The 24,089-nt window shown below is 41.4% G+C and overlaps 3 protein-coding genes across 3 annotated transcripts; 2 read left to right on the top strand and 1 right to left on the bottom strand.

Annotated features, from left to right (window-relative positions):
• The first annotated feature begins 1,622 nt into the window (after positions 1 to 1,622).
• dcaf11 (ddb1 and cul4 associated factor 11) lies at positions 1,623 to 13,592 on the top strand. Its single transcript, XM_044104206.1, has 15 exons — positions 1,623 to 1,840; positions 2,174 to 2,419; positions 4,321 to 4,448; positions 4,636 to 4,754; positions 4,924 to 4,988; positions 5,126 to 5,226; positions 6,012 to 6,158; positions 7,836 to 7,890; positions 8,210 to 8,278; positions 8,471 to 8,528; positions 9,619 to 9,804; positions 9,893 to 10,046; positions 10,996 to 11,148; positions 11,261 to 11,367; positions 12,739 to 13,592. The coding sequence occupies exons 2-15, from the start codon at positions 2,187 to 2,189 to the stop codon at positions 12,817 to 12,819; spliced, it is 1,656 nt and encodes a 551-aa protein (XP_043960141.1). The 5' UTR covers positions 1,623 to 1,840; positions 2,174 to 2,186; the 3' UTR covers positions 12,820 to 13,592.
• Positions 13,593 to 14,190: 598 nt separating this feature from the next.
• Positions 14,191 to 18,033, top strand: LOC122824036 (fat storage-inducing transmembrane protein 1). Its single transcript, XM_044104207.1, has 3 exons — positions 14,191 to 14,327; positions 15,574 to 15,922; positions 16,920 to 18,033. Exons 2-3 carry the CDS (start codon positions 15,636 to 15,638, stop codon positions 17,566 to 17,568), a joined length of 936 nt encoding a protein of 311 aa, XP_043960142.1. The 5' UTR covers positions 14,191 to 14,327; positions 15,574 to 15,635; the 3' UTR covers positions 17,569 to 18,033.
• Positions 18,034 to 18,127: 94 nt separating this feature from the next.
• Positions 18,128 to 22,375, bottom strand: psme1 (proteasome activator subunit 1). The gene is made up of 11 exons (XM_044104208.1): positions 22,103 to 22,375; positions 21,789 to 21,821; positions 21,628 to 21,690; positions 21,397 to 21,498; positions 20,798 to 20,855; positions 20,360 to 20,457; positions 20,207 to 20,275; positions 20,039 to 20,106; positions 18,986 to 19,040; positions 18,764 to 18,850; positions 18,128 to 18,391 (listed from the first exon to the last, which is right to left on the bottom strand). Exons 1-11 carry the CDS (start codon positions 22,139 to 22,141, stop codon positions 18,311 to 18,313), a joined length of 753 nt encoding a protein of 250 aa, XP_043960143.1. The 5' UTR covers positions 22,142 to 22,375; the 3' UTR covers positions 18,128 to 18,310.
• Between the last annotated feature and the right edge of the window lie 1,714 nt (positions 22,376 to 24,089).

Below are 24,089 nucleotides of genomic sequence, written 5' to 3'. Positions count from 1 at the left end.
TCTTTTAAAGAAACTATTTGGGTGATATTTTCTGGTCTTTCCAGTTTAGTCAAATGTGTTTTTAATCACACTAAATCCTCTTTGAAGGTTTAATGTCTTCCTCCAGAAATTCAGTGTCTTCTGGACTGGAGTCCCTCGTTGGTTAGCCTGCATTCAACCTTAAAACCAGCCCACATGTTATTGCATGTACTTAATGTTAGCTCCTGATCTGTTTATTCTTAACTATCAGTCTTTATTAGATTATGCCTGGTTTGAGAGGGGTCACTGAATGGTAATTTGCATAAAATCTTAAATTTACCTCAAAAAAAACCATGAAGATAACAAGGAAGACCTTTCTTAATTTATGCATTTAGAGAAGCAGCCAAGAGGTTGCAAAGTCATCATAAAGTGATGGAAAAAAACAAAAGTACATCCGCAGTTCAGATGAGAGATTCTGTTGACAAGAAAACTTAAGAACTTAATTTACTCCATAAGTCTGGTTTTGGCTGAGGACTGGAAAGAGGACAGCAATAAAAAGAACAGCTTACAGTTTTTCACAGGCAAGATGATAAAAATGTGGACGAAGGTACCGAGACCAAAAGTGGACGTTTTGCAATACATGCAAGTAACTGTTGCTGCAAAAAACTGACACCGTCCATCACCTTGAACTCACCATAACACTGTGGGAATGCTTTTCTTGAATGTTTAAAGGGGAGCTGCTCAATGGTGAGATGCCTGGAAGATTTTAGAAGCTGTAAAAGACTTGAAAATTCTGTGCATCCCCCGTATTTGTGGGGTTAGGGAAGCCACCACCACCTAGGAATAGCTTAAATCTGGGAATGCTACTTGAGACTCCCTCTGAAAATGCACTTAATTTCCCTTTCTAATAGCTCAAAAACTAAATATATTTAAAACAGCATTAAAATGCCCAAAGAAAACTGCCTCAGCACCACAACAGAAGCTATATATTCTAAAATAATCAAAGCCAAAGAAAATGAATTGCCATTCTGGATTGGCTGTCTGCTTTACTGTCTCATGTAGGTTCAAAAGCCCAAAAACTCTTCAGGATTTATTTGAAAAACCTTTTCAAAACATGATATTATTATATTGCTTTCTTTCTATATTTATTATTATTATTATTATTATTATTATTATTATTATTATTATTATTATTATTATTATTATTAATACTTATATTGTTTAATTATAATAATATTTTCATATAATAATAATAAATATTAAATACAATAGTAATAACATTAATAATAAAAGCTAAGCAATAATAATTACTAAACTATTACTACTACTGCTAATAATAATAATAATAATAATAATAATAATAATAATAATAATAATAATAATAATAATAATAATAATAATAATAATACTATTAATATATATTATTATTCATTGTATTAACTTTGTGTTGGTCTGTCATGAAGAAGCTCAGTAAAGGTTGTAGAGACAAACAAATATAATTTTGAGAGAAATTCACTATCTATTGGCAATAGAGTAAGATGTGTTGTTTGTAACAAGTGTTGCTTTGATTCCTAATATTTGTGTTGTTCCCATGACACATCGGTGAGGTGTAAAAGTTATTTGTGCTCTCGAGTTATATGACGACAGCTGGTCACGTGACGCGCAGGGTTTTTTCACACTTTTGTAAACAACATGGCGATTGACGGAGTGGCCCAGCTTGCCCACTGATCAAACACTGTGCTGCTGTCAAAACCGCGCGTTCGCTGCAAAACCCAGCATTGTGTGGTCGACCGGGCTGAAAGTCCTGACCCAGCTAGCGGACAAGCCCCCGCCGAAACCAGCAGGAGTTGGACCGACGAGCTGTCAAGAGGACTGCCCATCGGTAGCTAATGTTATCGTTAGCAACTTTAGCTAACTCTTTCAAATCTGCATTGTTTTATGCAGCACGTACACACAGGATACATGTGACGGTAGATTTTAATTGGCGAACCATATAGGTAGTTTGGGTTTAAGAAGTCAAAGTAATCAAATAACTTGTTAAAGTGATTCCTTTCGATGCAGCCTGACATTACCTAACGCTTCTTCTTTTCTTTGTTTTAATCATTTCCTCCTAATAAACACGATGTTCTTCACCTGACCTCTGCAAAACTAAAACCCGAAATTGCTCTCCCCCTGCCCTCCCAAAAAATGTCTCCTAACTCTCTGTCTCTCCCAGGCCCTCTCAGTCTATGGGCTCGCAGTCCAGTTCTGGGATGTCTTGTGGAAGGGGCTCTTCCAGTGGCAACCCAGCAGACCAGTCTGACGCAGCAGAACCGAACCAGAACCAGAGCAACAGCAGCAGTAGTAGCGGCAGCAGCAGCAGCCGAGGCCGCAGGACGGCTGACAGGCAGCAGAGCGACAGGCAGCCCGCTTTCGAGGAGGACGTGGATTTAGCTGAAGTGCTGGCTTACCTACTGAGAAGGTAAATGTGGCAGGAATTCATTTATATACAACAACAAAAAAAACAAGCGCAAAGTTTGCGTTATTTATGAAGACTCTACTAAATAATTGGACTACTCACAAAGACGTTCTTTACTGGAATCTAATTGGCTCTGTAGCATAAGGGCACCAAAACGACCTACTTCCTGTTGGCTTATATTATGTAGGTCAACTGAGTCAAGATGACAGAGAATCCACAGAATCCCAATAAATTAAATTGTGAATGGCAGGGCCATCACTTTCACGAGACCGTTATCATAGAAAACAGGAGAGCTTTCACGTCTGCTATATGTTCTGTGTGAACGTTCTCCTGGGTTACAGACGCACACATTAAACAACCTTACAGTGTAATTGCACGGGAGCAGACAGTCTGATCGATAATCACACCAGCTCATTCGTGTAACGTCACAAGGTAATAAATCAGTTTGACGTTTATGGGTTTTTAATCTTAATTGCATTTTATCTTTAATTTTGTTTTCTTGGTTTAGGGCTCATGAAAAACCATCAAAGGAGCATTAAGGGGTCACCCGAAGGGCGTTAAAATTTGTGGTTGTTGTTTGTTTGGTTTTTGTTTTTGTTTTTTTCCACTACAGAAAAAAGTTGATAGCCTGAGATTATAGTGTGAACTTTATTTCAAGTTTAAAGTTGAAATGCTCAGAGAAAAGTCTGAATTTTGAGGGGAGAAAATGAGACGTTAAAAGATGAAGAAACTGTTGAATGTTAACATAGCAGTGTTCCTTCCAAGCATGTTTGTGGCGCGGGTCGTGATAACCTACATTCTGTCTGAATGTTTATGTGCTGAAAAAGAAAGAATTTGTAATTAAATCCCGTTCTAGAATATAAAACCACTGGCTTGTTCACACGAGGCATGGCTTCGCACCGCTGTTAATTTAATTTAATGGCTGTGATTTAATCGCAAAATAGTAATTTTATACTTGTTGACTTCGTTGATGATATGCTTATTTGGATTTAGTCCCTCAAAAAAAAAATAACTTTTTACTTCTTTAGTTAAATTTTTCTTACTCTATAAGTAAAGAGATAAAGGAAGTTTTAAAACTAATAAAGCTAAGTGAAATGAAACAGTGTTTTGAGCTTTTCTTTTCTTTGTATTTGTTTTTTTTTTTACAAACAAGTAGTAAAACTATTCCCACCTCATGATGCTGCCACTACCATTTTTTCACTGACATTGTGAGCTAAAACTTTTTTTCACAGGTGGCGTTTTCCTCCTGTAGCAAAAAGATAAAAATAATAAAGTAATTTGATCTGATGTGATGTGAGTGGAGCACCTTTTCCTAAAGGCGCGCTGCGTTTCCAGCATGGTGTGAAACCGCAAGCTGGAACTAAAAGTAAAAATTTACAGTGGATGTAATATCTGCTGTGATGAATCCAACATTTTCCTCACTCCGGTTTTGTTTCTCGTGCGTGCTTCCAGGAACCTCTGGGACCTTTGCACTCCTTGGCATTGTCTACTGAAGTGAGACTCCAGTAGACTGAAGGTTACATTTGTATGCACTCATGACATGTGGAGTATATCAGCCAAAACCGATTGCGCTGCGGGCCGTCGTTTTGCGATATTATTGTTACACAAACTGATATCCTTCCACTTGACAGTCCTGCTTTACTCTCTTTGTGGTCTAGCACAGTACATGTGACAAAAAAGTGAAATATTTCAAGGTAACATCAAGTGTGACTTTTTTTTTTTTTTTGCACTTATCTACTTTTTCAGCGCCTCATTGTTCACCTTTTTTTTTTTTAACAAAGGAAAACAATAAAACACCTGTACAACATAATTTGTATGAATCATTCTACTTTTGGTGCGTCGGTTTAGATTCCCTTCAGTGTTTTTGCCTTGATGTTGATTGATGTTGCCTTTTTTGTGCGCAGGGGCCAGGTCAGAGTGGTCCATGGCCATGAAGCTACTGGACTGCAGCTGGTCCAGTCATACTCTGACTCCGACGAGGACAGCGACGGAGCCTGGGACGGGCGGCTGGGCGACCGCTACAACCCGCCAGGTAATCTCCTCACGCAGCTCCGTGTGAGCCAGCCAAGTTCTCGTTTTGAGCGTCTCATGTAATACTCATGTAAAATCACGTTGACCCCTGAGTAGAAAGTTCTTGAACACTATAGGAAGGTACAAATACACTGATTTGTATGTAAGCAGAATGTTCTGCTTATTAGACTGCATCTCTTTCTGTCCAGTGGACTCCCAGCCCGACACACAGGAAGTGGACCGCAGCGAGATCCGAACGCAGATCCTCCTGGCTACTGCCTCGTCCGCCTTGAAAAGCCGACACAGTTTCACCCACATGCTTACAGAGGTCTGACCCCGAAAATAAAAAAATAAAAATAAAAACATGGCAAAATATCTGCTTTAGTTCAACTAGTTTTATTTTAAACATGATTATAAATATATATTTAACAGAGTTTAATTGTGTGTGTGTGTGTGTTTGTCAGGTAGTAAATGTTTATTAACTGTTTTATCCCCAGAGAGAACAAGGCAGATGTAGAGGGTCCAGTTTTTCCCATGGAGAGTGCAGCCATATCCGCACACAGTGAGTAAATTTACCCCCCCCTCAAAAAAAAAAGACAATGAAAATTGGTAATATATATATATATATATTAACTATAATTAGATTTTTATGAACTGGCGAGAATGAGGACTTTTCTGACCCTTTTTTCTTCCTTGCAGTTTTCTGCCAAACTACGTGTCCCACAAGGACACTTACCTGCAGAAAGCTTTTTGTGGAGTGTACAGTGAGGAGGGCAACATGTTCCTCTCCGCCTGCCAAGGTAAACAATACGGCATCTGACATGAGAACCCAGATGAAATGATCCTGGAATAATTTGCAGTTCTTGTTTAAAAGCCTTTTTTTTTGCAATTTCCCCCCCAATTCGTCATTTAGTGCATACTTCTGTTTTTATTAGGTTGCTACTTTGGAAGTAAACAACACAGCTTCCACCTTCCTCCCTAGTCATTTGATTTTATTTGTTTTCCTCATTAAAAAGTTCACTGATGATGTGCTGCTGCAGGCACTGAAGAAGGAGCCTAATACTGGTGGTAAAGCTCGACTGGGGTCCTGAATCTTTTATCTTTTTAATATAATTGGGACTTAAAGGTCGCTGAGCGCAGAACGAAGAACGAATTAGCCAGTTCTTACGTCAATGAATGTACGCCGCCGTTAATCTGCACTTCACAAAAGAGATTAATAATACTGAAGCTTCAAGATATCATCCAGAAAGTTAAAGCTGGGTAACGCAAATGGATCGTGACTCTTATGGCATACTGCCAAATTAATTTAAAAGATGGCTAAAAGACAACAAAGTCAATGTTTTGGAGTGGCCATCGTAAAATCTTCATGTCGGTCTCAAAGAAAGTTTTGTGTGCGGGTGAGGCGGCCTACAAACCCGACTCAGATACACCAGTTCATTCAGGAGGAATGGGCCAAAATTCCAGCAAACTATTGCAATAATAGTAATAATCAAATAGAAATATAAAAGTAATGTGTCATTTTCTATACTAAAACCTGGAAATATTTGAGCTTTAGCAGTGCAAATACATGTTGTTTGTCTTGTAGACCAGAATATCCGCCTGTACGACACCACCAGGGGGCGCTTCCACCTGCAGCGGACTGTGAAGGCGCGTGACGTGGGCTGGAGCGTGCTGGACGTCTGCTTCACTCCGGATGCTCGCAACGTGCTCTACTCCAGCTGGTCTGATTACAGTAAGGCTAGCTGTTTTTAATGGCGAAAAATGAATGTCGAGACAAACGGGAGACGAATTCAAAATGTATCTAGCTCCAAATCAGTGAGACAGCGTGCTAAGCAGAATTTCAGGGTGTTTGATGTGAAATGAGAAATGAAACACTGTTATAACAGGGAATGTATTTTTCCAAGTTTAGTCACCATGTCTCGTGTTTGCGCGTTTTTTCCACGTCGCTCTGAATGTTCTGAGATGCGGTTTTTGGCGAAACTTTGGTTTACTGGGCGACCTCTACAGTAAAGAGATTTAAAAGAGAAATCGGTTTAGCTTTCTCTTTAAGAAGAACATAAAAGAGCAGCTCGGAAAAATACGATTCTGTTCTTGTTGTGAGTCATTAATTGTTTACATTTAATGCAGAGGCAAAGTGCTTGTTTCTTAGGAGAGCAGTTGCTGTAAAACAGATTTTACTAATAACCGACAGCTGCTCGTAGTTCTTGTGCTCACACATGTTTTACAGATGATGTTGTTCGGATCATGACTCGTCCCATTCCCCTGCCTTCCTCATCCGTCGTTCTGCTGCAGAACTTCAAAGTGTCGTTGCTAGCAGCTAACGTTTCAATTTACGGGGCAGCTGGGACGATGTTCCACCTCGTTTGCTTTTCCCGCTTCTCCTTAAATAAAGTAATCATTAGTCATTCAAATAATTAAAAGTCATCAGAATATAAATGTGGATCTTACTGATTTGATTTAAAGCAAGGAAGTAACATTTATTCCTTCTGCCACCAAAATGATATGAAATATTAATTATTTGTACAACATATATTTATTAGCTTTTTGAGTTTGAAACCCAAACCTAAAGCTGTGTTAGGTAACTTTATAAATATATATATATATTGATATATTTCTTAAAAGTGTCACTATGTCATAACAGTATGAGACTGATAATCTGTGGGGTGGGGGGTGGGGGAGGAAATCAAGCTTCTTCACCTTTTCCCTGTGGTCCTACTGCCATCTGCAGAGAAACACGGCTGAGTCAAAAGTAACCAATCAGAGCAAGGAGGAGGGTCATAGCGCTGTCAACCAATCTCTTGTACAAGTTGCAGCTGTGTTAATGGCAGAGAAACAACTTACCGTTCCAGGAAAACTTTCTAATCCGCTGTCATCGGTGGCCATGCTAACTAGCCTTAGCGTTCACGGCAGGCTCCGCTGTGGGGAAGGAGCTGTAGCGTAGCACAGAGCAAGGTGGCGGATGTGAGCAGCGCACACATCAGAGTGATTGATCTGGACTCGGATTGCTTGTTTCTGATCCGACTGTGTATTTCTGCAGAGAAATACACTTTTTCCTATATTATTGGTCTCATATTATCGTGTAAGGCTATAACGACAGAATTAATAAATGTGTAAAAATGCATATTATTATGCTGTAGCTTTAAGCAAAAGTCACAGCATAAATGCCGATAAAGTACGAGAGTTGTTTATTTTTTTTTCCAGACATCCAGATTTGTCTTTTTAGTAAACGAATAAGTTAGAGTGAGTGAGCACACTCAGGAAAATGCAAAAAACAGTTTTTTCTTGTATAAACCTCCCTGTGAGCTACAGATAGCTATCCCACACATATCCCGAAATCTTTTATTCAACCGGCGCGATAAGGAACGTTTGGTTCTCACATGCTCCCTTTCTGTCTCTGTCTCTCCCACAGTTCATTTGTGCAGTATAGATGGAGACGGTGAAAACCACACCGCCCTGGACCTCAAGTTAGTGTTTCCCCTCATAGTAACTTATAACATTACAAAGCAGGTAATCTGTCACTCCTCACCCGCCTGGCCTCCTTCAGCTCCCCCTTCATTTCCACCCGGATGAATGACGCTTGTCAGCAGCTGTCGCCCCATCATCCATCCTGTCCTTGCTCTCCGTGTGTGTCTGTGCCCCTCTGTCCAGCGCAGAGATCATTCATTCAAACTCATGTTGCTGTTTTTTGTTAAAAAAAAATGTGTGCAATATCATTTGGTAGGCTGCGTGGTTGGGATTTACTGCTTTATGATAATAACGTGTGTGTGTGTGTGTGCTCTGTAGTCCAGATGAGAGGAGGTTCTGCGTGTTCTCGCTGGCTGCATCAACAGATGGCAAAGAGATTCTGGGCGGGTGAGTCCAACTCGCTGTCACGCGTCAAAGCGGTGACGGACAGGCAGCGCCGAGAGCTCTTTTAAGAAAAATTGAATCCATTGTTGCAGCTGCTTGTCTTGAGGGAGCGCATGCTGCTTATAAGGAAGGATGTAAATTGCTTGGAAGTCTGGAGTGAGAATGTATTCAGTGTTTCCCGTCTTGTGTTTTCAGAGCAAACGACGGCTGCCTTTACGTTTTTGATCTTGAGCAGAATAAGCGAACGTTGAAGGTGAGTGAAGATCGGCGTGCTCGTTTCTCATTTCGGGTGAAGTCGGACGTGAGCATCTATTCTAAACGTTATGCATAGGAAGGACACTGGCAGGCTGATTTCACCATCAGCTTTGTGAAATGTGGTAGTGAAAGTGTCATCCTGTGGGGAGGTTTTGTTGGTTGGGGAAATGGGGTTTATGGGATGATGGGTGGAGCTGAATACAGGACAATCCTGGAAGAAAACCTGTTATAGGAGCTACAATGGAATGGATTATATCAAACCATATTCTTATTACATCAAAATACTTAAATTATTATTTTTAACAATAATATAATAATAGTTCCAAGCTTAAATCCAATGGCGAGCATCACTTTCTCCTGACTTTATAATTGGAGACAGATAACCTCTGGCTTCTCCTTTTGGTCCTATTGCCATCTGCAGAAACACATCGCCTCCCGTCAGAAACAACCAATCAGAGCCAGGGGGAGGGTCTTAGTGCTGTCAATCAATGTACACGTGGCTTAATGTGCTATGGGTGGAGAAACAACTTGCAGTTCCAGAAAAACTGTTTATCCTCCATCATCGACGGCTGTGCTAACTTGCTAGCCACAGCATATAAGTGATGGTGATTGACAGCATTAAGACCCTCCCCCCTTTATTATAATGAAAGGACATACTGACAGTTTTAACAAATAATAAAAAAAACAACATATTGGTTCTAAAAGTTACATGCTCCATCTTTAAATATTGCTGCTCTGCATCTCTTCTGATACGCGTAACGTCTACTCCAGATGTACAACACCGGCATATAGAATGTGCTTCCTCCAATCATCTATCAGCCGAAGTTTCCCGCAGAGTCAGACTTTTTTCCAGTGACTAGTCATGCTGCTCCACAGAGTGCAGCTGAGGATAAGAACCAAACTCCCTGAGCCCCGCCCCTCAGCTTCACTCTGCGGAGCAGTCAGAAGGTGACTCCCACCATCTGCTCCTTCACCGTCTGAGTCCGTCCCCACTTTTATCTCCGTTTTGATTATTACGTGTCGGCGCTTCGTGTTCGCCCACAATCACCAGCTCTCTCTTTTGCCCATTCCCCGCCACCGTTCCTCAGATCGATGCCCACGAGGACGACGTGAACGCGGTGGCGTTCGCCGACAGCTCGTCCCAGCTGCTCTTTTCTGGCAGCGACGACGCTCTGTGCAAGGTGTGGGACAGACGGACGCTGCGAGAGGACAGGCCGCAGCCCGTCGGACAGCTGGCCGGCCACAGAGACGGCATCACCTTCATCCACAGCAAGGTGGGTGGCACTGCTGGTCCGTCGGCCCGTCATCAAAAAAGCTGAGCTGTTTCCGCACCTCAACTCTTCGTTGCATTTTGTGTGTCAGGGCGATGCTCGCTATCTCATTAGCAACTCGAAGGACCAGTCCATCAAGCTGTGGGACGTCCGGAAATTCTCACCCAAAGAGGGTTTGGCTGCCTCCCGCCTGGCAGTCACCCAACAAAACTGGGACTACCGCTGGCAGCAGGTTCCCCAGAGAGGTGAGGACGGGGCCGGGGGGGCTCACTTTAGTAAATTAGAATGTCGTCTAAAAGTTAGTCAGATGTAGTAATGCAGTACACAAAAAAAAAAGCATTTAAATCATTTGGTTCTGTTAATTTGGATGATGAAAACAGAAAATTCAGTTAGAGCAATTAAAAAAAAAAAATTAAAAGATGGGTGTTCCTAGAGTGCTACTGCCAAGTGATGGGAAGTTGAGTGGAAGGAAGAAGTTTGGCTAAAGGAGGGGCACAAAGAACAAGAGATCACTGCGTACCTGAGAGGATTGTGAGGCAAAGCCCAAGCCTGCCGCAATTAATCAAATAATCAATTAATCGCATTCTGAATAAAAATGAGCTCGATCATTTTCATTCTGAGGATTAAGAATTTTTTGAAGGGCAGTTTTGTTTACAGACATCATAATCAATGTTTTATGGTTTCAGATGCGTGTGCTTTTTAAAATTTTAGTCATTGTTTTTGTTTGTTGTATTTTATTTTGGACATTTAAAATATCTTCCAATTCCAGTGTTAAGTTTTTCTTTTTTTTCTTTTTACAAAATAAAAGTTTCTTGAGGCTTGAGAGGGTAAACTTTCATTATTTGTATTTTTATATCTTCTTTTTATATTTTATGCCTTCAAAAATGGCAGAACAACAATATTATTGTATATCGCAATAATTACTGACGATTTATCGTCTAGCAAAATGCATTGTTGCAAAAGAGACTTCAAGACTAGCGAAATCTTCATTATATGACTTTAAATCAAGTTATTCAGATTAGTTAACTTTTTTGTAATACCGTATTGAGAAAGAGTGTAGCTTGATAAGGTTAAATGGAAAATTCAGATCACTTGTGTGAGGACTCATAGAAGTCGGAAACATTCAACTTTTTCCTACATTAAACTTTCTTTTTTTTTTTTATCTGTTTTTTTTTTTGGGGGGGGGATTTGCAGCCCTGAAGAAACACAAACTGACCGGCGACACCTCGGTGATGACCTACCGCGGCCACGGCGTTCTGCACACGCTCATCCGCTGCCGCTTCTCGCCGGAGTTCAGCACCGGGCAGAGGTTCATCTACTCCGGCTGCTCCACGGGGAAAATCGTCAGTGAGTCCTCGTTCCTCTTGGCGTTCCAGTGGGGAAAAAAAAACAATGCTCTTCCTCTTCACGAGGCTGACGAGTTGCTTTTATATATGTGTGTGTGTGTGTGTGTGTCCAGTCTACGACGTCCTGACTGGCACGGTGGTGTCCAGGTTGTCGGGTCACGACGCGTGTGTGAGGGACGTCACCTGGCACCCCTACGATGACAAAATCATCAGCAGCTCTGTGAGTCTTGTTCACGCAGACAGGCATCACATCTAAAGGAAGCCATTTTAAAAGTTAGCAGCCAAACTTTAGAAATGCTTATATAGAAAGAAATGAACTGGACCCTTTGTAAAATGGCCTTGAATTTAAAGCATAGAAGGGCACCGATTTGTCACTTCACAGTAGATGAAAGCTGTTTTCTTTATTTATATATGCAATGTGTGAAACGGTAATGTTCAATAAAATTGAAAACTATTGAAAAGTTTCTGAAATGAATGAAGTGAAACCGAAAATATGGGTTAATTACACACAGACTGATGTTTTCTAGCTTTTATTACTGTTAATTATGATGATTATTTTTGCTTAGATCATATTATTACATTTTCTCTATAAATAAATTTCCCATTTGTGGGACTAATAAAGAATGATCTTATCTTCTTTTACAATGGTGCGATTTTAAAAAGCTGTTAGTTCTTTGAAAATTTCTCCAACATAAATAAACATTTTTTTTTTCATGTTCTGCTGCTATTTTACCCCTTTTTCAAACTTCAATGTATTTATCAATTTTCAGATGTGCCGGTATGTAGGATTATTTAAAATTTATAATCAAAAACATTTCTCTTGCTGTTCTGCCATATATTTTTGTATTAAAGTAGAGGCAAATTCACAGAATGTGCTAAAACTGATTTAAACATGGTTTTGATATCATTTTTAAACAAATACATGATTAGAGTTGATACATGAAGACGTCTTTAGCTTTGCTTTCATACAGTTCAATTCAGTTCATTTATATTGCGCCAATTCCCAGCAAATGTCATCTAGAGACATTTTACAGAAAAAGTATTTTCAACTCAACTCATTCTAGTTATGAAACATTTAGTTCAGTTCTTTTTTTTTTTTTCAAATTGGTTTAAAACATTTTCTATCTAATGAAACCCAGCAGGTTGCATCGAGTCAGTGACTTGCAGCAGTAAGTCTCCCTGGACAACCATGTAGCGACAGCAGATTACTTTTATGCATGCACATGGCAACAGTGGAGAGGAAAACCCCCCTTTAACAGCGAAATTAAAGAAGTCAAACACGGACTGGGTGTTTGAGTAAAAAGAGCAGATACAATCAGATTCAAAGCAGTAACTATTAGAGAACTAGAATAAAATGTCATGAGTTGTGGAGCGGAAGAAATGAAATGGTAACTAAGAATACAATACAATACTACTTGTACAATACAAAACTTAAGTATTCTAACCAGAATTTAGTTGCCTGTAAATGTCCTAAAAAAGAGCAAGCAAGTTGACAACATATGTGACTAAAAACTTTAAAAAAAAATAGAAACTCAAACAAACCAAACGTTGGACTTTGTATTAAATTCTGTTTTTGAAATTGTGTCCACAGTGGGACGGAGCGGTGCGCATGTGGGAGCACAGACAAACCCACCCGCTGGAGGAAGAGCGAGAGAGGGAGGAGAAGAGATGAAGGAAGCGGAGACGAGGCTGCTGGGAGTTCGGAAACTCAGACGAACTGTGACCCTTTTAATTCAATGCTGGATATCATCGATCACTAGACTGGCGCGGCGGTGGAGTATTGCTTCGGAGCGGCTAAATGGTCCCACCTTAAGAGCGGCTTTGAACACAAAGGGACATCCTCTTGTTTTTTTTTTTTTGTCTTGTGGAGAATAAACCAGACGACACTTTTCGACTTAACCCGACCTCTGAATGCGCTGCAAAGTGCTGCAGTCAGAGCGATATTAAGACGTAATGATAAGTTAGTGCTTAATAAGTTAGACGTTGATGGATATTGCAGGGAGAAAATGATGATTCTGTACACATGTAGAGTATTTTAATGAGATGTGCATTGCGGGGACGTTGGTAATTGTTTTCATTTTTGCTGTGATGAGATTTAGATGCCCAAAATCCCAAATATTTCACCTGACGATAGATTTTTCTCTTCGCCAGTCTGCAATACGACCAGCTGATCCAAAATGGCTTTTTATTTATTTTTTTTTTTAAAGAGTGATTTTATTTTTATTTTATTTTATTTTTCGTTAGGCAGTATCAACCTTTGATATATTTCAAAGATTTGAATATGCGTGATATTGTGATGAAAACCGACCTGGGGACGTTTCCATGGTAATATCGCTCACACTGATCTGTATATGCAATTTTCAGGTGTTTATAAATTTCTTCAAGTCTCAATTTCAGACAGTTGTTTTACAGTGTCAATAAAAAGAGCATTTTCTTTTGATTGTATCACAAAGACTGTCGCTTCTTACTATTTAAATGTTTCTTTGTGGTTCTCGGCTTAAAGACGTAAATGCAATTTGATTTGTACACAAATAAAAAATGGGCAAAAGCGTAAAAAGGGAACACAGGTACATCTCCATCCATCCATCCATCCATTTTCTATTCACCCTTTGTCCCTAATGGGGTCAGGAGGGTTGCTGGTGTCTATCTCCAGCTACGTTCCAGGTGAGAGGCGGGTTCACCCTGGACAGGTCGCCAGTCTGTCGCAGGGCAACACAGAGACACACAACCATTCACACACACACTCACACCTAGGGAGAATTTAGAGAGACCAATTAACCTGACAGTCATGTTTTTGGACTGTGGGAGGAAGCCGGAGAACCTGGAGAGAACCCACCATGCACAGGGAGAACATGCAAACTCCTTCAAATGTGCAAATATCCTGGGCCGGGAATCGAACTCAGGACCTTCTTGCTGCAGGGCAACAGTGCTACCAACTGGGCAGCCCAATCCATCCAAAAAATGTAGACAATAATCAAACCAAAACTCCTCTATATTTCTACATAGTCCTGCTCTTCCTTTAGGACTTTTTTTTTTCTTGCTGTTTTTGTGGCGGAAAGCTATTTAATACTGGACAGTATGGAAAATGCTCCCAGCGCAGTACGCCTTTGCACTGGGGGAAGCGTGAGCATTTGAAAAAAGAAGTTCTCTCGGTCCAACAAGTGGTTATTCGCTTTTCTGGTAAGTAACTGCTGCATCGTGTCAAAGTATGCATTAAGTATGTAGACAGATCCAACCTGGACTGACCTATGTCTAAGGATATTCTGAACATAGAGTCTGACGCAGGGCAGCTTTCAGGCAAGAACCGCCGCTTCCTGTTGGTCTGCATCCACAAAGCAACTCCAACACGTTTCGGTTTTACAAACCGTCCAGGAAGTGTCAAAACTGTATTCTGCGGCAAAAAATAGCCAGGAGAGGGACGCATGGTGATTAGATCTAAGCTTTAGGTTTGAAGGGTAATCTGATTGCACTTTAAACCCGGTTAAAAAGTCACAGGACACGAACCGTCATTCTGACGCTTCTCTGTTCTGAAAATCGAATTTGTCCAATTTCATATCGCTGGGCTAATTGTACGCTTAACCAGGGGGGCTGCTAGAAATGGGCCCGACAAACAATAAACAATGAGCGCCCGGCCGCAGTAACCACAGCAAGGAGGCCTGAAGGACAATGAAGTGGCAGCCATGCTGCAAGCGCGCTAAAATTAGACTGGGATTCTTTGGCGTGGCTCGTTTATTTACGCCCACTGCTCGCATCGTGTCGAAAAAACCCACCGACTTCAGCTTCTCTTTCAGTCTGAAAACGTGCTCAGCTGCCAGAGAATGAGTCTTGCAAGCTCGTCGTGGGAGTAGCAGGCCCGGCTCACCCTGTTTTTAGCACAGGGATCTAATGGAAGGGATTGAAGTGGTCATTTAAAAAAAAAAATGAAATAAAATAAAATAAATGGCTTAAAAGGGTTGTAGCCTGGTGTCCTGCACTGGGAATAAAAAAGGCTGATAGCATTGTGAGTAATGTTGCTGTTGGTTGGAGCAAATTGCAGGCCCGCAGCAATTTGCAACCTAAAAATAGGCAATTCTATTAGAGAAATGAAAGGAGAGTCAGAGAAAGAAGACAGATTATCTCTGTAGGAGTAATTCTTTAAAATTTGACAGCAAAAAATGAAAAGAAAATAAGAGAAGCAAAGGAGTGTCTAGTATTCTTAGCGGTCGTGTCAACACTAAGAATTGGTGCTGCACCGCTGCTTCGAAAAAAAATAATGGGATCATTAGCGGCAGCTTGCATGGACACGTCTCCTCTTTCACCCTGTGTTCAGATGGGGGTGGGAGGGGATTTTAAGGGTAAAAGGGGGCAGAGGTGTTATATTTTTATATACCATCTGGTCTGCTGCATGCCTGAGAGCCACAAACTGGGACTGGTGTGCCTTCCACAGTCAAAAGAGAGACACCAACAGGACACCAACTCGCTAAGCAGCAAACAAGACCAACGATCCACATGGACCCAAACAGCGAAAACTCCTGGACAAGCTTCGGGGCAGAAGTCAACTTGGAAAAGCTGCAGAAGGTAGCGGCGGAGCTGATTCTCCCGGGCAGATTCATCCTCAGACCTCTGAGTGCCGCTCTGGAGCTCGTGACCCGCCTGCTGGCCTGGGTTTTAGGATGCAGCCTGGTCCGGAGGCATTTCCACCTCATGCTGTCGGGGCTGGTCCTCTTTGGGCCTCTGCTGAGCTTCTGGGTGTCCAAGTACAGCATCTTCGCCAACGGCAACCACTACCTGTACAGGTGAGAGCTTTCAACTACAAAAACTGGTTAGCTTTTGGTTCTAATGCGGGTGATTTATGGGGACTGTTGGATGTGAAAAGCTTTAATTGGCTGAGAAACAAGTTGATGTAAAAAAAACAAGGAAAATACTTGATGCATGAAGTCTGACGACAATGAATGGAAAATGACAAAAACACTCAAGAGTGCATGAGAGGGTGAAACTAAAATTGTAACTTAGTAATTCAAGTTATAAGGAATACTATTCATGCTGAGAACATTGATTTGTATTCAAATTGATTGATTAACCTTGAACAGAGGCGTCCCCAAGGGGTGGATTAATGGGGGCCATGACCACACATCCACCCCTTCAGAGAATCATGTTGAATCATGACATAAATGAACCCTCTTCTATCTCTCATATATATATATATATATATATATATATATATATATATATATATATATATATATATCTCCACCTAAAACTTTTCCTGGCCCAGTCTGGCCGCTCCTATTAAAATCTTCTGGGGCTAGCTAACCTTAATTATTAACAATAATCTTATACCTACTGTATATTGATACTTGTTTACTTATTTTACATTTTAAACATACAGATGAATGTCTTTAAAGTCTGTTTTTGTCCAAATCCAGAGAAGGTAAAACTGCCTCTGGGTAAAGTATGGCTACTTATTTGCAGAGTAATAGTTGAGATTCATTCATTCTTTCATAACATTGGACTGTCATAATAGGATTGCGCTACTCCTTTTGAATATTTCATTATTTTTGATCGTTTTGTGTTTCTTTCGAAGGGTAAAACCTCTGCTTCTCACTTTCTGTTTGAATAATATCAGTTTGACACCAGATCAACTTCTAAATGCAAGGCTTTTTTTAATCTTTACCATTTTTTGCCTTTTCACCTGACACCTGGTATAATTTGGAGTATCCTGGGCAGGTAAGTTTATGTTTTCATGCTATTTTCCAGACTTTTGAACCATATACTTTTCTTTCTGTGTAACAGGAAGTTCCTCAGGTCTGCTTGGGGCTGGACCTGCATCCTCGCAGGCTCCTTCGTCGCCCTCCTCTCCTTCTCGGCCCGCCGCTCCGTCTCCCTCACCCTGCGCCACCTCTCTCGAATCGGCCTCGCTGGTCTCCTCTGGTGGAGCTCTCGTTGCCTTCTGACCCTATTGGAGGACGCAGCCGGCGCCTGCTACGAACCTCTGGCGCCCGCCCTGGGGCAGCCTCTACTCCTCCTGCACGAAGACCAGAGCAAGGCATCATGCCTCAAGGCCAACATGATGTGGAGAGGGTACGAAGTGTCGCAGGAAACGCTCGTCCTCTGCCTGAGCTGCCTGGTGCTTGTGGAGGAACTGTCCGTATTCGGTCTCCACCTGGCGCAGGAGAGGCGTCTTCATAGGTCCCCTAGCTCGCCGTTGGGAGTCCTCTTCCTCCTCTGTGTAGTTCTGCTCGTCATATGGATGGTCTTGCTCCTGTGTTTGCTGGCATACTTCCCTGCGTGGCCGTCTCAGCAGCTGGGTGGAGCTCTGGGCTACCTGGGGTGGAGGGGCCTCTATCAGGGATGGTACCGGCTAACGCCCAGTCAGGGGTCCCCTGGTTTACCCGGAGAGGGCCTCTTCACCGGCACAGACTCTGATAAACACTCCCAGTAGTTTAGAGGGGCAGCATTATGCATTTTCTAGGTACAACATGACATTTTATAGCACAGTCAAGTAACTGTGTTACCCTCAGCCGTTATAAAAATGATACATATCTGAATTATGACTTTGAAGAAATTTGACTTTGCAATTGAACATCTTGAAATTGGGTCTCTGTCTCTTTAAGAAGCTCCTGCCACCTTCAGGAAGTCATCAACAACTTTCCACTATTTTCCCCATCTACAGTCGTTCTTTAGAGTGTTTCGTGTATAACGAGCTTAGCAGACGCTCAGGTGTTTGCTTATTGCTGCTGGCTAGTCTGAAGGAGCTGAGTGGGGGAGGGGTGGAGAAGGGGCGTGTTCAGGGAGGCTGGAGCTCCAGTTAGTAGCGGCGTTGAAAATGCGGCGGTCGGTGAGAAAAAGCACAAATGTTTTTGCTTTTCGAGTGGTTGCCATGGGAGATTAAAAGAATCAAAGCAACACTCCAGGTACGTTTCTGATAAGCAAAAATCATAACGTAGAAATTCAAAAAAAGCTGATTTTAAGTTTGTTCAAAGTAAACAGCAGAACACTCGTAAGAATCCTGTTGCTTTATTTTGTTGTAATCTGAAACAACATGCATGCAGTGCTCCGAGAGAACATCATCTCTGCCAGGACGTGTGTGTTTTGGAATTCAATCAGTGTTACAGAACAGTAGCAGTAGCTTGTCTAAAAAAAAAAAAACAAAAAAAAAAAACAAAGAAGAAAAAAAGCTGGTCTCAGTAGATGAGAGCTTTCCCGTCTCCCCTGGGCTTCTTAATCTTGTCGTAGTTCTTGTTAATGATGTCAAACAGCACCGCCTGAGGGGCGAGAGAGGAAAAGAGAGAGAAACAGCGAGATGAAATGATTACGAGGGAGACGCGAGACCCTTAGTGGAGCCGCCTTCATCGCCAGCATCAAACTCAGGAGGACAATGACCAAAGGGACGAGAAGCACGAGTTATGGGACGGGATGTGGCGCGCTAATCAGTCTAAACACAAGCAAAGCAATTTATTTAATTGCCTTCCTATTAACTGCGGCACCACTGAACAATCGCCCCGCTGCTTGGATGCAGCTGGAATCGTTTAACATGCTGGATATCTGATTCGAAAACACAGCAGATGTGATGCATGTGATTTACAACTTTTTTTTCTAAATCAATCCAACAACAGCGTGGAGGCATGACGTCTTACGTATGTGTTGCGGATGTCCAAGACCACCAGGCGAAGCTCTCTGTACTGATACTGGTCCAGCTCGTGAACCAGCTGTCTGTAGTCTCCCTGCGACAGAAAGGAGGAGTGAAATTAAAAGAGACGGAGTGCATGCTGGATTTAAGTTGAAGTTGTTCACATTTTGTCATGTTGCAACCACTAGATTGTAAAGGTTTCTGGCTGATAAACATGTCAGATACTGACCACGTGGGGTTGCTTGGAGGCCTTGGCCACAGCGTCGCCTCTCTCACTGTAATACCTGGTGCAACAAACACAAGAGGAGCTGCTCACAAAACGTTACCGGGCTCAACGCGTCATCATTTAACCGTAGAATCAAGTATTACATATTGTGTTCACACAGAATGTGTTACAAATAAAGAACAAAGCTTCACACTTTTAAAAAAAAAGCCACAATTTTTGTTCTTTTGGACTGTGATAAACTTCTTGAGGTCTGGTTGTCCATAAAAGATTAGCAGCGGGCTAACACGGAAGGCCTTTTTGGTTTTTACATCCCGATTCAGTTTTTGCTGATTTTTTTCTGTGTAATGTGACTCCAAATTATTTGCGGAAAATATCTGCGTATATTTAAAATGTATATCTAGAGTATTCTCAAGAAAGTTGCAGCTATGGAAGCAGAAGTACTGAGGCGCAATATTACTTGACATTCTATTGGCTGATGCAAGCAAACTAGCCAATCCAGGAGCACCATTGATTTTTCCAGGCTGGTGATTGGCTAAGAGCAGAGACAAGCAGACTGCAGGTATTAGCTTATGCAGTGGAGCTAAGACAGTTTCCACAGTGAGCATTAATGCTTATTAAGGTATATTTAGAGTGTTAATTATTAAAATAGGAAGTTACAAGCGTTTTTTTAAGGGGTGTCCCAAGTATTTGCAAACTTTTAACTATTTTCAGGCATTGTGGTTTGTTACCCCTACAAACACAGGAAGCAAATAGGGATAATTATTGATTTTCAGAAAATCTTTGGCTAAAAAAACACTGTCACTTTTACACTTTATTCAGATTTAAACACACACTACGAGTGTGTTTAAATCAAAGCTCGGGGTGTCAGAAATGCTACCCAACAGACACGACATGATAATCCTTGTTGTGTTCCCTTCCATCTGTTGATGTAAAATACACATTTGCAGTCGCAAACTCAGAACTGACGAGTGAGAATGAAAAGGACCAGAGACAGAAGTTAAATCAGCTCCTTCTCATCTTTAGCCAAAAACCCGGCACGCATTAGCTGGCGCTTACTTTGAAATCTGAGTCTGGAATGCTTCGATCTTGGTGCGTGTGTTGGTCAGCAGCTCAAACACTTTCTCCTGTTAACGAGATCGAACGTCGAAAGTTCAGCTCCACGTCGTTCCACCAATGTTAAAGCATGTCTACACTTTACCAGCAGATCTTTGATTTGTTACCAACCTGTACAGCCACTCCAAAGTTGTTGCCATCTTCAATCCTGGGGATCTGCAGCTGCACCCACATTGACACCTGACAGGAAACATCGTCCGACTCGTTAATTAGGTCTGACGGACCTACAGGAGGTAACTGGAAAGACTAAAACAATAGACTGACTGTGTTGAGCTTCTCCTTCAGAGTCTGGATCTCAGGTTTGACCTCGTTCAAGAGACTCTCCACTCTCTCGTTGCTGCAGATGGGACCGCAAGGAGGCCCTGGAGGACACGGAGTCACACATGCATGCTTTAGAGAGACAGAATTAGCGCCGTTTTCTGAATTAATTTAGTTTTGTTCGTTGCTCTAACCAGCAGTTTACAGCGCCTTGGTAAAGTATCCATCCCCTTAATTCCACCTCTTTCCATTTCCTTTTTCTTTCACTTCCTAATTCTACTACTGCTCCTTTTGTTTTGGCCTGTCACATGATATCCCCATGAAACTCATTGAAGTCTGAAGCTGTTATGTGAGAAAACGTGAAAAGGTTCATGGGTTATGAATGCTTTAGCAAGGCGTCGTGATTGGTGTTGGGGAAACGGCTTCTTTTTGTCCAGGTTTTACCTGAATCCTCCTCCTCTTTATCGCTGTCCTTGTCCTTCTTCCCTTCCTTCGCCTCTTTCTGCAACACGACAACACAAAGTCTCTTGTCAAGCGTTTTTCACCGATCGTCTGCTCAACTTCTTATTCGGGTGCGCTTTATGACAATTTAAAATGAACATGTACCAACTTTTTAAGAGCATTCGCAAATAAAGCTTCCTTCTAAAACTTAGTAGACTGATCATTTTCACTTAATCCCCTGAAAAATATCGACATGAAATATGTTACAGATAGGATGTAACATTTATTTTTATGTAAGGATATTTATATGTGGACACCTCTAGTGGGAGTTATTCTGCCAAATTGAAATATTGAAGGGGATTGTGCAGCATCTGAAACAAAAGGCCCACACATCTTTAGGGCTATGAAAGTCCTGGAGAGATTTCACATTGTTGCCACGGCAGCCAAGAAGTCATTTTCAGTGCTGTACTTATAAGGTAAAAACGAAGGTTGAAAACGCTGAGCTAATGAAGTGAGAAATAAAAAAAAAATAAAATAAAACATTATATTTGTGTTATTTAATCCAAGTCAGGGTTTGAAACCATTTTTTGTTCAGGACCGACCTCCTCCTTCTTCTTGCGCTTGGCCTCCTCTTTGGCCGGATCTGGGATTGGGATGTCCAGTGGAGCCTTCAGGGAAGCCAGGTCATCGCAGCTGAAAGATGTCTGCCATAACAATGAAAACCCCAAAAGGGGTGATGTTTTTTTTTTTTCATGAAACACACCATGAATGTTTTTGGTTTCACTTCTAAGAACTTGTGATGAGAGGCGGTGGGGGGGAAAAGTTCCTCATACCTTCAGGAGCATCTGCAGCTGTTCAATCTTCTCAGGAAAAAATTTGGACAGCAGCTGCTCTGCCTGTCAAAAGACAATTCACGTCAATACAAACACTCAAAAAAAAAATCACTGAGTGTCCAAATATATATAAAAAAAGATAATTAAAAATAAAACATCACCTCCTTGGAAAGATTTTGACAGAAGTCATCCACCTGAAACAAAAAATTTCACTTTAGAGCTTTTATAGCGACAGCCTGCAGCCTGCTTGGATTATATTTCTCGACGCAACGCTACTGTAGGCCGTGAGGCTAACCTGAGCCTTCACCTGACCTGACCCCAGCCCCTAAGTCTGCCTGCTAATCACAGCCAACCCAGAGCTGCCCCCCCACCGAGCCCACCTGTTCGCATCACTACCTCTCCGTCCAGGTGTTTTAAAGGGACAGCGCCTTTGAAGCTGCTCTGATTAACATGTCATGCTAGCCGCGGAGCTCACCTGTTTCTTCGACTCGAGTTGAATACCCGGAGAAGCCATGTCCGCTCTGCAGTTGAAAACTTATTTTAATAGACTTATAAAAGAATGTTTAAGCTTTGGCAAAAGCGATTGAGAAAAGGGAAAATACGCGTTTTTCACTGTGAAACTCGACGCCGTGCAGAACACGGAAAGTGCTCAGAGTTACTCAGCATAAAGAGCGAAAATGAAAGTAGAAGGGTTTTTTTTTTGTGTGTGTGTGACAACGTCGTACTTTCCCCCACTTCGCTGCAAGCGGTCGCGGTGAATTGTGGGCAATGCAGTTTTAAGCATTGCCCGCTGCTCTTCCCAGAACAAGCGGTCCTGATAGGAAAGGCTATTAGAAAACTCCTGGAGAACCCACTTAGAAAATTGTGAATAAAAGAAGCAAATTTATAATTGCAGCCAAAACATGAAATATGCTTAAAATTCCGCTCCTTAACATATTGTTAAATTTCAAAAGGGCATTAATTAATCACTCAAACAACCACTGTTCAATTCATTTTAAGAGTAATTTGTATGAAAATTGGTGAAACGAAAAAGTGTAAATAAAAGCTGAAAAGGATTTAGATACAATTTAAGTTGCTTCATCCATGAGAAGGATTACCAGGGTGGTTCTAAATGGTAAAACAATTACTCAAACAATATTCAGGATACCAATGCACAGACTTTGAACCATGAATGTTGCAGTAGCAGAAGGTTACTCTGGGTACATTTTTTTTTGTCAAGTGTCATGAGATTTATGCTTCAGTTCAGAGAGTCATTAAAATTGGTCAGTAACAGACTGGAATAATGTTACTTGATTCGACTGCAGCATTTAGCTGACGGTATAAATTTAGTGCAAACAAAATGTAAGCATCCTGGCATGCTTCAGGAGGTGGAGGTGTAATGGTTCCCACTTTGGTTCTCTTAGTACCAACTGAGCACAATTTGTGCTTCACAGACTGATTAAAACAAAATAAAGATAACGTGGAATTTCTAAAAATCTTTTTATTATTATTATTATTATTATTTATTTTGTGTTTCGATTTTAGACCCACCCCCCTCTTTTTTTCTAACTCCAGTGACTCAATGAACTTTAGTCAATAAGTTTTAGTTCTGCCTGGTTCCACTTGGTGTCGCTGTTGCTTTCTCGGAGGTTCTGAAGGGGTTTGTGACAAACAACAGAAGAACATGTAGTACAAACATTAACAGCCCTTGAACAGGCATGGAAATCATTGTATTTGCTCTGTAACCAGCTCCCATCCAAATTATATTTGTTTCCAGTGTCTTTTTGTCTCAGTTTGTCCTTTTAAAGACACACTCTTCTTTTTTTAAGACTATTTGTCTTTAGTGACCTTATTAACTCGGCAACGGAACTATTGTGAGGAGGTTTAATTAATTGTTAAAGGTATTTGAGGACAAGGCTCATCTCTCATGCCACACTTACTTGTTTTGTACTGAATGCAGAGTTTGAGTTTGAACGCAGCATTGATTGGGTCTTCTGTTGCACATCTGTTGTCACCTGGTCTCTTTCGTCAGAACTTTGTGGACAGAGCTGTGGTTAACCTGCTCTGGTCAAACAAATAAAGGCTCCAGAGAGGACAGAGCCTCCTCCTCTTAACAGGATTCTGCTTGTTTACAGTGCGTCGTTTTATACCACACTACTGTGTTAGCAAGTAAATCCATCTAGTTGGATGAATCACCTCTGTTAGTTATAATCGCTTGCTCTGTGTGACAGGCTGCAGGGTGGACCACTCTGTTTTTCTGCTGATGAACTTTAACTCTTAGGAGTCATGCAATTCAGGGCAGGATCCAAAGAGCAAAGGCTGGACTTGTTTGCACTGAAAACACAACCTGTTATTGACTTATTTTTGCCTGGGTGAGTGATTAAAAGCTCACAGAGTTCGGTCCAGTACAGTTGAGAAATAGCCTGGACAAAGTTCATGTTTCGCTAAAAAAAAAAGAACGTTGGGCACAGAGGTACACAGAG

Source organism: Gambusia affinis, linkage group LG21, assembly GCF_019740435.1.
Source record: "Gambusia affinis linkage group LG21, SWU_Gaff_1.0, whole genome shotgun sequence".
In the NCBI taxonomy this organism is placed as follows: domain Eukaryota; kingdom Metazoa; phylum Chordata; class Actinopteri; order Cyprinodontiformes; family Poeciliidae; genus Gambusia; species Gambusia affinis.
The sequence above is the reverse complement of the archived record's forward strand: the minus strand, read 5'-3'. Positions and strand labels throughout refer to the sequence as shown.

What these genes read in the sequence shown, in the direction of transcription:
- LOC122824036 (XM_044104207.1), top strand. Translation starts at nt 15,636, where the DNA reads ATGGACCCAAACAGCGAAAACTCCTGGACAAGCTTCGGGGCAGAAGTC. An exon ending in GGCAACCACTACCTGTACAG is followed by an intron (nt 15,923 to 16,919) that starts GTGAGAGCTTTC and finishes TCTGTGTAACAG; the next exon opens with GAAGTTCCTCAGGTCTGCTT.
- psme1 (XM_044104208.1), bottom strand. Translation starts at nt 22,141, where the DNA reads ATGGCTTCTCCGGGTATTCAACTCGAGTCGAAGAAACAG. An exon ending in GTCAAAATCTTTCCAAGGAG is followed by an intron (nt 21,691 to 21,788) that starts GTGATGTTTTAT and finishes GTCTTTTGACAG; the next exon opens with GCAGAGCAGCTGCTGTCCAA. An exon ending in ACTTTGGAGTGGCTGTACAG is followed by an intron (nt 20,107 to 20,206) that starts GTTGGTAACAAA and finishes TCTCGTTAACAG; the next exon opens with GAGAAAGTGTTTGAGCTGCT.
- dcaf11 (XM_044104206.1), top strand. Translation starts at nt 2,187, where the DNA reads ATGGGCTCGCAGTCCAGTTCTGGGATGTCTTGTGGAAGGGGCTCTTCC. An exon ending in GTTCCTCTCCGCCTGCCAAG is followed by an intron (nt 5,227 to 6,011) that starts GTAAACAATACG and finishes TTTGTCTTGTAG; the next exon opens with ACCAGAATATCCGCCTGTAC. An exon ending in TCACCTTCATCCACAGCAAG is followed by an intron (nt 9,805 to 9,892) that starts GTGGGTGGCACT and finishes TTTGTGTGTCAG; the next exon opens with GGCGATGCTCGCTATCTCAT.